The 14,928-nt window shown below is 41.2% G+C and overlaps 1 protein-coding gene across 2 annotated transcripts in view; it reads left to right on the top strand.

The window, feature by feature from the left end:
• The first annotated feature begins 7,417 nt into the window (after positions 1 to 7,417).
• LOC139366312 (phospholipid-transporting ATPase ABCA1-like) overlaps positions 7,418 to 14,928 on the top strand; it is a 40,571-nt gene continuing 33,060 nt past the window's right edge. Inside the window, exons 1-4 of one of the 2 annotated variants that reach the window (XM_071103658.1) lie at positions 7,483 to 7,562; positions 8,842 to 8,905; positions 11,773 to 11,883; positions 13,470 to 13,563. In XM_071103658.1, coding sequence (XP_070959759.1) covers positions 11,818 to 11,883; positions 13,470 to 13,563 — 160 coding nt within the window. In that variant the 5' untranslated portion in view covers positions 7,483 to 7,562; positions 8,842 to 8,905; positions 11,773 to 11,817. Of the gene's footprint in view, positions 7,563 to 8,841; positions 8,906 to 11,772; positions 11,884 to 13,469; positions 13,564 to 14,928 lie in introns of both variants that reach the window. The other variant, XM_071103657.1, reaches the window with a different exon arrangement.

Genomic DNA, 14,928 nt, shown 5'->3' with positions numbered 1-14,928 from the left:
GTTCTTTTCGATTATCAATCCCTGTTTTTACCATCAACTGTAGGGCTACAATTTAGACACAACATTGCTAAACAAATTCAGTGTTCTCTGTATTTGTTTTGATGTAATTGTACATACCGACATGTACATGATTATAATGGATTAATGGGCAACATTTGATGAGATCATTCCGTATGTGATTTATCTTTGTACAATACAAATGTCTTGCCATTTTGGTTTCAGCCACTAGAGGGAAGTCACACCTTGTGTAAAAGAAGTTGGAGAAGTCGGCAGTAAAGTGGACCCAACAGCAAAAGATGAAACGGATGGAGTTGTCAAAGATTCAGGGCGTCTCAATAGTCTGAACTGGCTACCTCTACTCATCACCTTGACTACATTTGTTTGTACATTGATCTAAAAACCAATCTCACAGCTCACTTAGGTCACTCCAGTTGAAGGAAAGGAAGTAAAGAAAGCGGACATCTTTGAACTATTTAGCTGCATTAGTGTCTCACTTACGAGAAGATTGACATAGTACATGGTAGCAAAACTACAACAATTGTCCCCTTTTGCACTCCTATCTGTGAGCTACTATGATATGTCTAGGCATTCCATTAAAACAGCAAATCAGAGGTTTTGAGAAAGGTCTATGTATAAACCAGACTAAATAACAGAGTTCATCTTGTTTTAGGGAGTGGATCTCATGACTATCTGGATGACTAAATGTGACGACACAGCATTTCAACTAAATGTGACGACACAGCATTTCAACTAAATGTGCCATCCTCACTTTTTTTTGGACAATATCTCCTGAGTCGACCATTGCTTTTTGTTTGGACCTATATGTGTGTGGTGGGCTCCAAATCTGTAGCTTGAACCTTTCACTTCCATTTGTTACCTAATATGTAGCATATTATTTAGCAGTCTTTTTGCAGTAGGGGGCAGTTTATTGTTTTTGTTGGCCTAGTGTGTAATGAGGCAGTGTTTGGTGAGAGCCTCCCATTTGGTGGGTCATTCAGACCCTGTGTAATGGGTCTGATTCGCTACGCTCTGGTAGTTTTTAATAGACTCCATTGTTACCAGGGTACCCTCAGAAAAACAAGATGAAATTCACAATTTTCATTCATCTGCTTGCTCTGCCCTCATAGCCTCAAATTGAAGTGTTTTACAATTTTCATTGCAGGACCACCAGGACTACAAGTTAAACACAAAACAATTTGACATATACAGTTGCGTTTATTAGTTTTATTGATGAATGTCAAAAAGAATGTCTGCCAAAGAAACAACCTGATAAAAAAAGACTAAGAATTCTGTAAGTACAGCTTGTTTGCTCAGTGGGAAATTAAAATCGAACTAGACAGTGACAATTGTGGCGTTTGTGACAGCAACTGTGACCTTATTACAATATAGACACTGGGATTTCCTATGATCTATGTACTGTAGAAGAACCCGTTACCTTCTAACGACACTTGTGTGGCTTGTGAGCATCTTAGAGCAAACAAGTTATGTGTTCGTGAGAGTCTTTTGATATGTCATACTAGTTTGTAGCACAAAACGTTATGACTTTACATGCGTTTTTGTAAGGAGAACCGTTTTTGGGATCAGCCCAGTCTCAAACACTGCTCTAGCTCAGCTTCCGTTAATCACACACTCATTTTTTTATTTATTTAACCTTTATTTAAACTAGGCAAGTCAGTTGAGAACAAATTCTTATTTACAATGACTGCCTACCCCGGCCAAACCTGGACGATGCTGTGCCAATTGTGCGCCGCCCTATGGGACTCCCAATCACGTCCGGATGTGATGCAGCCTAGATTCAAACCAGGTACTGTAGTAACGCCTCTTGCACTGAGATGCAGTTCCTTAGACTGCTGTGCCACTCGGGAGCCCCAAATGATTGGTACCAGTGGATGCAGAAGAAATAGACCAATCCAAAGGTACAACCCAGCAGTCTCAAACACACAATGTATTAAAGGGCTTAGAAGTCCAAAACATGCCGGTGTTACTGTGGGACTCAATATTTAATAGACCAGGGTATTTCATTAAAGCGAGACGGTTTATAGTGTGACTATATCAGCAATGTTTTAATGGCACCATGGGTTAAGAGCAAGTGTTAAATGTGCCTACAGTAGTAACCTAAGAGATGGTTGTATTAGATATCTCAGATTACAGTCTCGCTTACAGTTTATGGTTTGATGTATGTCCCAGTAAAAACTCCTGGCTCTAATCAAGAACCTATTTGGAAGATTAAGTCAGTTAAATTTATTTTATCACACATATGAAACCTATTAATGTAGTGTAGCATTTGAGAAAAGTCAAGTTCTTAATTTGCGTTATTGTCATGTTAACCCTGTAGTCCTCCCGTTGTGGTGTTGGTCGACTCTTATTTCCTTTTCATCTGACGTCTCCATGTTGACGGCTCAGAATAAAACCTGGTGTTCCTCTGGGCTAGGGGGTATACTGTGGACACACTGCTGAGGTGTGCCACACTTCCTCAGGTTACATAATACCTACTGTTAATTCTTCCTGGGGCCCGCACACTCAATGTGGAATGGGTCATGAGTCTGCATTGACAAGGGGGGCCTCTGTGTTTACAAGTTTCAGACAAAATGGCAACAGTTCTCTACAGAAAATGTTCTCTTGAATCACAATCTATGGTAATGTACACTCGAGAAGAATAAGGTTGAGTAATTTTGACTAAATCCACTGACTTGAATCTTACAATTTACATTCTTGATAGGAATTGCTCATATAGTGCGAATCTTTCACTATGAGCCTAAAACATATCCAAACTTAGATGAGGTCTATAAAGTTTCACGTTTCAACTTTTAATGTCACATGCACAAGTACAGTGAAATGCCTTTTTTGCAAACTCAAAACCCAACAATGAAATAATAACAATGTAATACAAGAAAAAAAACACGAGAAATGAGAAGAAATATGAAGAACACAATAAGTAAGCAAGCATGCTATGTACAGGGTCAGTTCCAATACCATATTACCATATTTACAATGTGCAGGGATACTGGCGCAATGGAGGTGGATATGTATAGGGGTAAGGTGACTAGGCATCAGGATACATTGTATGATAAACAGAGTAGCAGCAGCTTGCATGTGAGTGTAGAGTCAGTATATATATGTGCGTATTATGTGTGAGAGCAGTTGATAGAGTGAGTGTGTGTGTGTGTGTGTGTGTAGGGCCCTGTGATTGTGCAAAAATACAAAAGGTCAATAAAGATACAAGGTTAACTCAGTCCGTGTATTTATTTTGTTAGCTATGTATCAGTCTTATTGCTTTGGGATAGAAGCTGTTCAAGAGCCTAACGTATATATTTAAAGGCTTTTCTGATTAGATGTGTCTTTTCCATACTGTCTAAACTTTTTGCTGACTCATCACTTGCTATTACATAAGTTTAGTCCCTTTGAGCTGGAACATCTGGGTGGGGGCAATTGCAGCCAGGGTCAGATGACATCAGTTCACCTTTCACCTACTTTCACTGAGCAGGGGCCAAGTTACTATAGTATGTCTGAAACATCCTGTGAAAAAGGCCGAAATCGATAGCAGGTAGCCTACCCAATTAATACTTAACTCTTAAAACATAGTCGTTATGCTCCTCTAGTCTAAGGTAGAGCTTTTACACATCTATTATGTGATTCAGCAGACAATGAAACCATGTTATTACCTGTTTACATGCTCTACCTCATCATGTCTTATAGCCTATGTGGTTTTGCAAAAGTCAGGAGAATTATTTAAATGTACCTCAACGTCACAAGCGACACTATATGCAAGCTGCTATAGTAAAACATTGCTTTTGTAACCTTTCTGATTTAGGGAGCTCCGTCCAGTATTTTTCTTTCACCATGTCGCCTACGTGGTGTTGCAGAAGTCATGAGAATTGTTTAAATGTATCTCACAGGGCATACTATATTGACAGTAGTAGGCCATTGTTTTTCGTGCCTTTCTTACACAGGACGTTATGTGTTTAATTTTTATTTTACCCTAAGTGATCATGAGAATTCTTTAACACAGACCAGTGTACTCCAAATGTTGTTTTTCTTCACCTTTATTTAGCCAGGTAGGCCAGTTGAAAACAAGTTCTCTTTTACAATTGTGACCTGGCCAAGATAAAGCAAAGCAGTGCGACAAAAACATCACAGACTTACACATGGGATAAACAAACGTATAGTCAATTACACAACAGAAAAATCTATGTACAGTGTGTGCAAATGTAGTAAGGTTAGGGAGGTAAGGCAATAAATAGGCCATAGTGGCGAAATAATTGCAATTTAGCATTAACACTGGAGTGATAGATGTGCAAGTAGAGATACTGGGGTGCAAAAGAGCAAATAAATAAATAACATTATGGGGATGAGGTAGTTGGGTGTGCTATTTACAGATGGGCTGTGTACAGGTACAGTGATCGGTAAGCTGCTCTGACAGCTGATGCTTAAGTTAGTGAGTGAGATATGTCTCCAACTTCAGTAATTTTGCAATTCGTTCCAGTCATTGGCAGCAGAGAACTAGAAGTAAAGGCGTCCAAAGTAGGTGTTGGCTTTGGGGATGACCAGTGAAATATACCTGCTGGAGCGCGTGCTACAGGTGGGTGTTGCTATGGTGATCAGTAAGCTGAGATAAGGTGGGACTTTACCTACCAAAGACTTATAGATGACCTGGAGCCAGTGGGTTTGGCGACGAATATGTAGCGAGGGCCAGCCAACGAGAGCATACAGGTCGCAGTGTTGGGTAGTATATGGGGCTTTGGTGACAAAACGGATGGCACTGTGATAGACTACATCCAATTTGCTGAGAAGAGTGTTGGAGGCTATGTTGTAAATGACATCGCCGAAGTCAAGGATCGGTAGGATAGTCAGTTTTACGAGGGTATGTTTGGCACCATGAGTGAAGGAGGCTTTGTTGCGAAATAGGAAGCTGATTCTAGATTTCATTTTGGATTGGAGATGCTTAATGTGAGTCTGGAAGGAGAGTTTACAGTCTAACCAGACACCTAGGTATTTGTAGTTGTCCACATATTCTAAGTCAGAACCGTCCAGAGTAGTGATGCTAGGCAGGCGGGCAGGTGCGGGTAACAATCGGTTGAAGAGCATGCATTTAGTTTTACTAACATTTAAAAGCAGTTGGAAGCCACAGAAGGAGTGTTGTATGGCATTGAAGCTCGTTTGGAGGTTTGTTAACACAGTGTCCAAGGAAGGGCCAGATTTACTGTATACAGAATGGTGTCGTCTGTGTAGAGGAGGATCAGAGAATCACCAGCAGCAAGAGCGACATCATTCATATATACAGAGAAATTAGTCGGCACGAGAATTGATCCCTGTGGCACCCCCATAGAAACTGCCAGATGTTCTGACAGCAGGCCCTCCGATTTGACACACTGAACTCTATCTGAGAAGTAGTTGGTGAACCAAGCGAGGCAGTCATTTGAGAAACCAAAGCTTTTGAGTCTGTTGATAAGAATGAGGTGATTGACAGAGTCGAAAGCCTTGGCCAGGTTGATGAAAACAGATTAATACCATAAAATGTTTTCTACTGTTATTTCCCAGTACTAGGCTTCTGCAAATATTACTAATACATTGTTCCCATTTTTCACATTAATTAGGGACTGAGGCCTGCACTGCAGAGTTCTCCTATTGACTAGAATGAGATGACATCAGCTTGACTTTAGACCACTTGAGGTATGAAAACGTCTGGCAAACTTTGAACTGTTCCTTTTCTGATTAGAGTGTTGGAGATGGTATTCTGAGGATATGCTCTGCCTACAGCTATAAATCCTACTGTGTTGATAAGTTATTGAGCTTTGAGTAGTTGAACTTTTAACCGGCTAAGAGTCCCATTCAGATTGGCAGAATGAAAAGGTCATAATTGACCTTTGTGTTTGTGTTTTTGTCATTGTCACATTGCTTTGGGGAAATGTTTTCAGTCTTTTAAAAAGAACACCCCCTCGGCTGAACTCATTGTTGTTTCCCAAGTGATGAGTCATTAATCATCAGCCTATTTCACAGACAGTGTAGTGAAGAAGGTGCAACAGGAGGCTGAAGAAATTTGGCTTGTCCCTAAAACCCTCACAAACTATTACAGATGCACAATTGAGAGCATCTTGTCAGGCATTATCACCATCTGGTACGGCAACTGCACCGCATGCAACCACAGGGCTCTCCAGAGGGTGGTGCGGTCTGCCCAACACATCACCGTGGGCAAACTACCTGCCCTCCAGGACACCTACAAGCACTTGATGTCACAGGAAAGCCAAAGAAATCATCAAGGACATCAACCACCCGAGCCACTGCCTGTTCACCGAACTATAATGCAGAAGGCGAGGTCAGTACAGGTGCATCAAAGCTGGGACCGAGAGAATGAAAAACAGCTTCTATCTCAAGGCCATCGGACTGTTAAATAGCCATCACTAACCGGCTTCCACCCGGTTATGCAACCCTGCACCTTAGAGGCTGCTGCCCTATTTACATAGATTTGGAATCACTGCCCACTTTAATAATGGAACACTAGTCACTTTAATAATGTTTAAATAATGTTTACATACTGCTTTACTCATCTCATATGTATATACTGTATTCTATTCTACTGTATTTTAGTCAATTACACTCTGACATAGCTCTATATAATATTTATATATTGCTTAATTCCATTAGTTTACTTTTAGATTTGTGTGTATTGTTGTGAATTGTTTTAGCTACTTCTGCACTGTTAGATACTACTACACTGTTGGAGCTAGGAACACAAGCTTTTCGCTACACCTGCAATAACATCTGCTAAATATGTGTATTTCACCAATACAATTTGATTTGATACATGTAACCTGGAAATGATTGGAAGAAATCAGGGGAAGTATCTAATTAATGGTTGAATCTCATGAAAGGTAAACATGACCAGATTATGTTTTGACAGTAAATTATGGGGTTTAATCTAAATCCATGGAAAAAAAACATATTCAGCGTCAGTGATTGTTCATTTTGCGGTTAAGAGCATTGGGCCAGTGACCGAATAGCCGAGCTGGCTGTCGATGTGCCCTTGAACAAGGCACTTCATTAATCCTAATTGCTCCTGTAAATCTCTCTGGATAAGAAGGTCTGCTAAATGACAAAAATGTCAAACTAAAATGTACAGAATTTGTGGAAAGACGATGGCGTATAGGCCTATAACCCAACTGTTTACCCAAACGAAATGTAGTCCCGGGAAGGATATTTACTACTTTAAATACATGTAGGTCTATGGTTTTTATTTCGATTATCATTAGTTCCAGATGTTAAGGAGGTCGGGGAGTGCGAGTAGCCCCGAGTCTACATGTGCTCCACTAGGGGGATTTAATCACGGAACATCTCCATGACCGAGAGTAACCCCTGTAGTTCTCCAAGCGGATGTAGCCAAGGTTCACTCCATATAAAAGCTTTTCTAGATCCAGATGATTCTCCTCCTCTGTGTACAGGTCACACATGCCTGGATAACAAGCCAGGATAAAAAATATTTCAAAAAGTGGTGAAGAAGTGTGGTTTAGCTTAGGAGGAAACACAATTGATGCTGAAAGGGTCTGATTTCGTGCCTTTGGGAAAAGGTATTTCGATTTTCCACTGATTAATTGTCTGTCATTTGTTTATTCTCTTCTTTTAATGGTAGTCCTATCTGCTAGAAAGAAAGCTGAAAATATAACGGAGTTATATGGCAAACTTTTGCTATTTTTCTTTTCAACAACGCATCACTTATAGATATTTTGTTTTATAGCAAAAAATGTGTTCGTTGTAGTTTTTGTTGTACTTAATTATAAAACACGATGTAGACTAGTCTTCCGTCACATTTACAACCACATTATGTATTGTTATGTAACAGTGATTTACTCATTTAGGAAAAGGACTTCATATTAGATTTTTCCAAGCATGCGGAGAACACCGCATGGCACGAATCTTCTCACCCATTGTGATAAACTGACTTTAAAAAAACGATCCCATATTTTCAATTCAATTACATTCTTTGCAGAGTTATCCCTGTACTTGTTCTACAACATTTTGCCACCAAACAAGTTAATAAACAACTTAGAAACAAGTTACTTTGTTTTTAATTTACAGTAAGGGACGTCAATGTGAAGCCCAGCAAAATAACATGTTATTGAGTAATTTATATTGTCGTATTACCTGCGGGAGTTATCACACAAACAGCCCACCTGGCTCTTGTGAGTACAAAAGACAGGGAGACAATAGCCTAGACTGAGCTTGTCACTCCAAACACCGGTAGAGAAGCTGATAGTAGCGTACGGTAGAGATAGAGGATGCAACATTGTATATTTCCCGTTATGGCGTCTGTGCAAGCATGGGCAACGTCATTGAGTCCATCTCAATTTTAAAGTAGTACATTTTCTTCTTCTACTACTTCTATGGTAAACAAACTGAAAGGTTACATAGTGCACACTTAAATCACATTTTATTGGTCACATACACATGGCTAGCAGATGTTATTGTGAGTGTAGTGAAATGCTTCTAGATCCGACAGTGCATCAGGATCTAACAGGTAATATCTAACAAATTCCACAACAAAACCTAATACACACAATCTATTAAAGGAATGGGATGAGAATATATAAGTATAAAATATATGGATGAGCAGTGACAGAGCGGCAAAAATGCAAGAGATAGAAAATAATAGATAGTGAAGGATACAGTATATACATGTGAGATGTAAACATTCTTAAAGTGGCATTATTAAAGTGACTAATGATCCATTCATTAAAATGGCCAATGGTATCAAGTCTGTAGGTAGGCAGCCACCTCTGTGCTGGTGGTGACTGTATAACAATCTGATGGCCTTGAGATAGAATCTGTTTTTCTATTTCTCTGTCCCAGCTTTGATGTACCTGTACTGGCCCCGCCTTCTCGATGGAAGCAGGGTGAACAGGTAGTGGCTCAGGTGGTTATTGTCCTTGATTATCTTTTTTGCCTTCCTGTGACATCGGGTGTTGTAGGTGTCCTGGGGGGCATGTAGTTTGCCCCCGGTGATGCGTTGTGCAGACCGCACCACCCTCTGGAGAGCCCTGCGGTTGTGGGCGGTGTAGTTGCCGTACCAGGCGGTGATGCAGCCCGACAGGATGCTCATAATTGTGCACCTGTAAAAGTTAGTGAGTGTTTTCGAGTGACAATACCATTTTTTTCAGCCTCCACACTGTCTGTGTGCGTGGACCATTTCAGTTTGTCGGTGATATCTACTCCGAGGAACTTAATACTTTCCACCTTCTCTACTGCTGTCCCGTCGACGTGAATAGGGGGGTGCTCCCTCTGCTGTTTCTTGAAGTCCACGATCATCTCTTTTGTTTTGCTGACATTGAGTGAAGGGTTATTTTCCTGACACCACACTTGGAGGGCCCTCACTGTCTCGTCGTTGTTGGTAATCAAGTCTACCTCTGTAGTATTGTCTGCAAACTTGATGATTGAGTTGGAGGTGTGCATGGCCATACAGTCGTGGGTGAACAGGGAGTACAGGAGAGGGCTGAGAGCGCACCCTTGTGGGGCCCCAGTGTTGAGGATCAGTGGAGTGGAGATGTTGTTTCCTACCTTCACCACCTGGGGGCGGCCCGACAGGAAGTCCAGGACCCAGTTGCACAGGGCGGGTCGACACTGCAACCTAGATTGTGTTTGAACAGGTATAAAGACAAGATTGATGATTTACTGCCACCTGCAGTTATGGAATGTTTTCTCACAAGAAAAATTCATTGGCTGATCCCTCCTGGTGACCTGGAGGAATTATGTGATCCTTCCTTAACCCATAGGAAGTCTCACCCAGTTGACTTCTTCAAAATGTTGAATGTCCTCATTGGTGCTGCACATGCTAAAACAGGCTTTTGTGCACTAGAGTCCTTTATTTCTGTGTAGCCTACTCACTCATTCACTTATACCCATGCTCCATTTGTTGGGTTCATGCTGAGACACTTTAAAAAACAATTATTTTACCTTTATTTAACAAGGCAAGTCAGTTAAGAACAAATGTTTATTTTACAACAACGGCCTACACTGGCCAAACCCTTCCCTAACTACGCTGGGCCAATTGGGCGGCGCCCTATGGGACTCAATCACTGCCGGTTGTGATACAGCCCGGGATTGGACCAGGGTCTGTAGTGAGGCCTCTAGCACTGAGATACAGTGCCTTGGACCACTGCGCCACTCAGGAGCCCTAATGCGCCATGGTGGGTGAAAAAAATGTCCAGACTAATCCGTTCAGTTGGGTTTTTTATTTATTAGTTCCCTCAATATAAACATTCATTCAATCTATTTATTAATTCATTCTCTCCGACCAAATAAAATTGTATACCTTATTGTGGAATGCTTACTTATAGGGCCCTTAACCTACAATGTAGTTTGAAAAAAGTAAGTAAGAAATAGGAACGCATTCTCCTTCTGTACCATGACGGTTTCATTCCCACTTAGCCTACAACAATTGCAGCCTAATGTAAGTAAATATATTTAGTTAAATTACATGCTTCAAATGGTGATTATCACTGATCATTCAATAGCTTATTTCCAGTTTCAGAGTTTTCATATGCCTTTTAACCATAAGGACAAATAACCCTTGTGATTTGTAATTTCAATATCCTGAAAAGCCAGGAGCCTCACTAGCAGTCAAAACTGAATGATGCATGTTTACGATGCAAACAAAATACATTTTGTGCAAACTCCGATTCATGCCACTTGGACAACATAAACAGTTATCCATTTTGCGCGAATCTCATCCCTGTGACCCAGTGTTTTATCCCTCGTCTATGAAGTTAGGGCCATATATGTCCAGTAAAACATGGTGCAGCCAAACGCCTGGATGTATTTATGTTGTTTACAATTGTGCATGTGAGGAAAGGCATGCTTCAGTGTTAACCGGTGCAATGATGCGCTCTCATCCCTAGGCAGGAATTCTGTCTGGCTCTGCTTCATGATCGTAGATGTTCTAGTTTATACTCCGGGGGAGTTCATTAGCTAGCTACCCTGGCAATTAGCTAATATCCAGGTGAATGTATTGTCATCGCAACAAAGCAAATAGCTATCAGTTTTAGTTATGAACATGGAGCCAGAGCCGCTTTAAACCATCTATCTACCTGTGCCTGGTTGGCTAAGTTGCTACACAGCTATAGCTAACGAACAAGATGCCTAGCTAGCAGCAGAGTCAGTCAGTCACACAGTTCATGGGAAAGGGGTCCAGAGAGAGATGGAACTCCGATTCTGACTGGGGTCATAAGGTCATCTTGGGGCATATTTTTGGTCATAACCCCCCAAGGTGGTTTATTTAATACTTTACATTTTTCATAAACAAATCTAAATCATGTTTTGTGTTTCTGCATGAATATGGGTCATTTTGACCCAAACCAAAAACATCTAATTCTGCCTAGAGTAATTTGATATTTAAGACTTTTATTTGCATCTAGGTTTCTCTGGAGACATAATCATTATCCATACCCCAGAGGGTGGAGGAGGGCCTGTATCAGGGATTCTGACCAGATATAAGGAACATCTGCAAAGATATACACTCCAAATCTGGACCATCAGAACCACACGATTTGTACTGACAGAACCACTAATAACCTGTAAATACGTCCCCTCAACCCATCCTCACTCTCATAAAGTCTGCTTGGGAACTGAGTGGGGACACAGTGCAGAATAAGTTCCCATGTGAGGAGGACCTATTGGAGAGATGTTGTCAACTAGACAAATGACCCTTGACCTTGTACCTTTGAGCTGTGTGCTGGCTGGCTGGACTTTTTACCCACAGTCACCACTGCCTGTGTGTCATTTCAGTTTGGAGCTGGAGGGAAGCTTGAGTGGAAGAGGTCCAGAGTAGAGATGTCCATCTCAACTCAGCTGGGCTTGTTGTTGTGGAAGAACTTTACCTACAGGAGAAGGCAAACGGTAAGCAGAACATCTTTAAATCAGATTGTGTGAATTGGTGAAATAGGAATTGGAACTTTTTGCCGTGGCTTTGTTTGATAGGACAATTTAAAAGAGGATGTATAATGATGTTCTTCTGTTATAATGTTTACAGTGTATTTCAAACAAATGTATTTACTTTATTATTGTCATATACCAGGTTTACAGTTTTTAAATTCTTTCTTTGTAGCAAATCATACTTTACACAATAGTTCAATAGCTGTTTAGTTTCAAAGAGGGGTCATGTCCTGTTCTCCTATTATAAGAGTAAGAACAGCACTGTGATAGGCCCAATACATCACTGGGGGCGATCTCCCTGTCCTCCAGGACATCTACACCAGCCGGTGTCTGAGGAAGGACCGAAAGATTGTCAAGGACTCAAGTCATCCGAGCCACGAACTGTTCGCTCTGTTACTGTCTGGCAAGCGCTATCAGAGTATCGGGTCCCGGCCCAAAAGGCTTCGAGACAGCTTCTACCACCAGGCCATCAGACTGCTGAAAAGCTTATGCTAGCCGTCTCCCTGGACAGACCTGCACCTTAGAGACTATTTGCACCGGATAAATTATTTGCACTGACAACCCACACATCCAACCCTAACACACAAACACCCATAAACACACACACACGCACAAACACACACACAAACACCCATAAACACACACACACAGAGAACTCATATACACACACTCACACACACAGTCAACGCTGCTGTTCCAATATATACCATTGATTCCACTACCCACTTTATATTTGTAAATCCAGTCCATTATTACTGTGCATACTACCTCTTCTATTACCTGTTATTTTTGACTTGACTCCTTTCATTGTTGTTATTGATTAATGTTCTGCATTGTTGAGGGAACTAACACAAGCATTTCACTGTACCTTTTATACCTGCTGTAAACTGTATGTGAAGAATACATTTGATTTGATTTTTACAATAACTATTGTAAGCAATTCTCTTAACTGGAGGGAGATTTGACGGTGTATTAGATGCGAGACGTAGGCTCCTTTATTCAAGTAGTCAAAAAACAAAGTTTTTCTGGAAAGTAATATGCTACATGCCCAAAGGGACAGAGCTTTATCTTAGCAGTGTTAGCTTTAATTGCTACTACAGCTTTGTCTCCCACCTGTGCAAGAACCCTGCCTCTAGATGGCTTTACGTGTGCTGGAGTAGCATCTCTCTCCGTCTCCTAATCCAATCAGCATGCACCCGATAACCCTTGAACAGAGATGACTTCACTGTTGCTGGATGTGGGTGTGCAACATTGGCTATTTTGACGTGGGGGTTGGTTGTATTGATCACTTTGCGTCTATTAGGAATGCAGTCCTAATAGACACTGTCTTATGACAGCTACATCATGCCTGCGTATAGCGTTGATGCAGACCTATTATATGGTGTAGTGAGGGAGCCATTTTGAATGGCAGCTTTTAAGCGCTCCAGACTATTAGCAGACAAGCTAGGCTTATGGTTATAAATGGGGGGGGGGGGGTAGTAATGGTTACCATGGGCCACGCTCCTTATAAAAAATGCTAACTGGCCTTCTTCTCTTGTTTTCTTCTCTAGCTCCAACTGCTGATTGAGATAGTATGGCCCCTGTTGATCTTCTTCATTTTGATATCAGTGAGACTGAACTACCCTCCATACGAACAACATGAATGTAAGTATGATGCACCCCCCTCGTCATTGTTTACGCACAGACACTTCTCCACAAGACACTCAACTAAATTCCCCACCCCACACCCCAAATGGCTGTTCAACCACTCCTGTTGTTGTGGCCACGGAGGCATTTGTATTTGGAATCTGTGGAAGAACTATGTTGTCGCATGTATACATATTGTACACTGCCAAAGATACAAGCCATTGATGCTACAGTATACAAGCTAGCAATACCATGCACTAGTATGCTACAATGCCATGTACAGTCATTTATTCTGAAACTGCTACGTGCTGGCCACTCGAGTAAACCCACTATGGAGAAAAAAAAGACATACATTTTCACAGTCCAACAGCAGCCTAATCGTGTTGAACTGTTTATGATAGGTCCTTATCGGGTGTGTATGCTGGTTGTTTTATGCGTTAACTGTTATATGGGGAATATTCTGTCCTGCTAATCAATTTTCTGGTATGGGATGGCAGATATACCCCTGTTAATGGGTTTTTATCTAAAGCTTGACAGAAGATTTCTTCCCACTGGGCATGTATCCCTTTACTTCTCCTGCATGAAGCCTCCGATACGAACATCACAATAGATCCAATACTAATCACTGGAGCTTTTTTTTGTCAAAACAAAATGTCTCTTTGATTAGTCAAAACTGTACAAATATAAGTTTGATTGTTTTCTGTTTGATTTGACAGTTCGTTTGTGAGGTGGCTCAGATTGCCTGTGGACATATCAGTGACTTTATGGGGGGGGGGGTTAGAGTTTACGATGCCTTTATTACTGCTCTAATCTCATTATCAAGGTTCTATATGTGAAAGCTGATAAAAGTCGCAAGGCCCTCGGAGACTATCTTTGGCACGGGTATGGGAAAAGCTTATATAATGGAAATGCACTTGCTGAACCAAAGCCTGTTTTCCCCGGAATGATACGCTAGAGAATTCTTCAGTTAATTATATCACTGGGGTCAGTTCACAGAACAGGATCAATGAAGCTGCCGGTTACCTTCTCTTTGCTAAAGCAACTATTGTTTCTTTGTATGGGACTTGCATTCTTATTGATCCTACTTTGTGTAATAGCCTACAAACCTGCTTCAGGATACAGTTGTGTAGGACAAAGCATTCGTATAGCTACTAATAACTGTTATAACTGTTATATCAATGGGGTGAACGCATCTCCTGAGAAATCTTTGTCTACGTCAGAATATCCGCTTTCTTTCATTCCCGGAAGCCTGCGCTTTGTCCATCTGCCAGAAAGAAGAAGCATTAGGGGTGAATTGCTTTCAGTTCTTCCTAAAGTCTTGGTTAGGCACCAGGCACAGGGATACTTTTGGTGTGAGTCATACAGCACGTGGGTCTGGGCATG

This window comes from Oncorhynchus clarkii, chromosome 14, assembly GCF_045791955.1.
Source record: "Oncorhynchus clarkii lewisi isolate Uvic-CL-2024 chromosome 14, UVic_Ocla_1.0, whole genome shotgun sequence".
NCBI classification, from domain to species: Eukaryota; Metazoa; Chordata; class Actinopteri; order Salmoniformes; family Salmonidae; genus Oncorhynchus; species Oncorhynchus clarkii.
The sequence above is the reverse complement of the archived record's forward strand: the minus strand, read 5'-3'. Positions and strand labels throughout refer to the sequence as shown.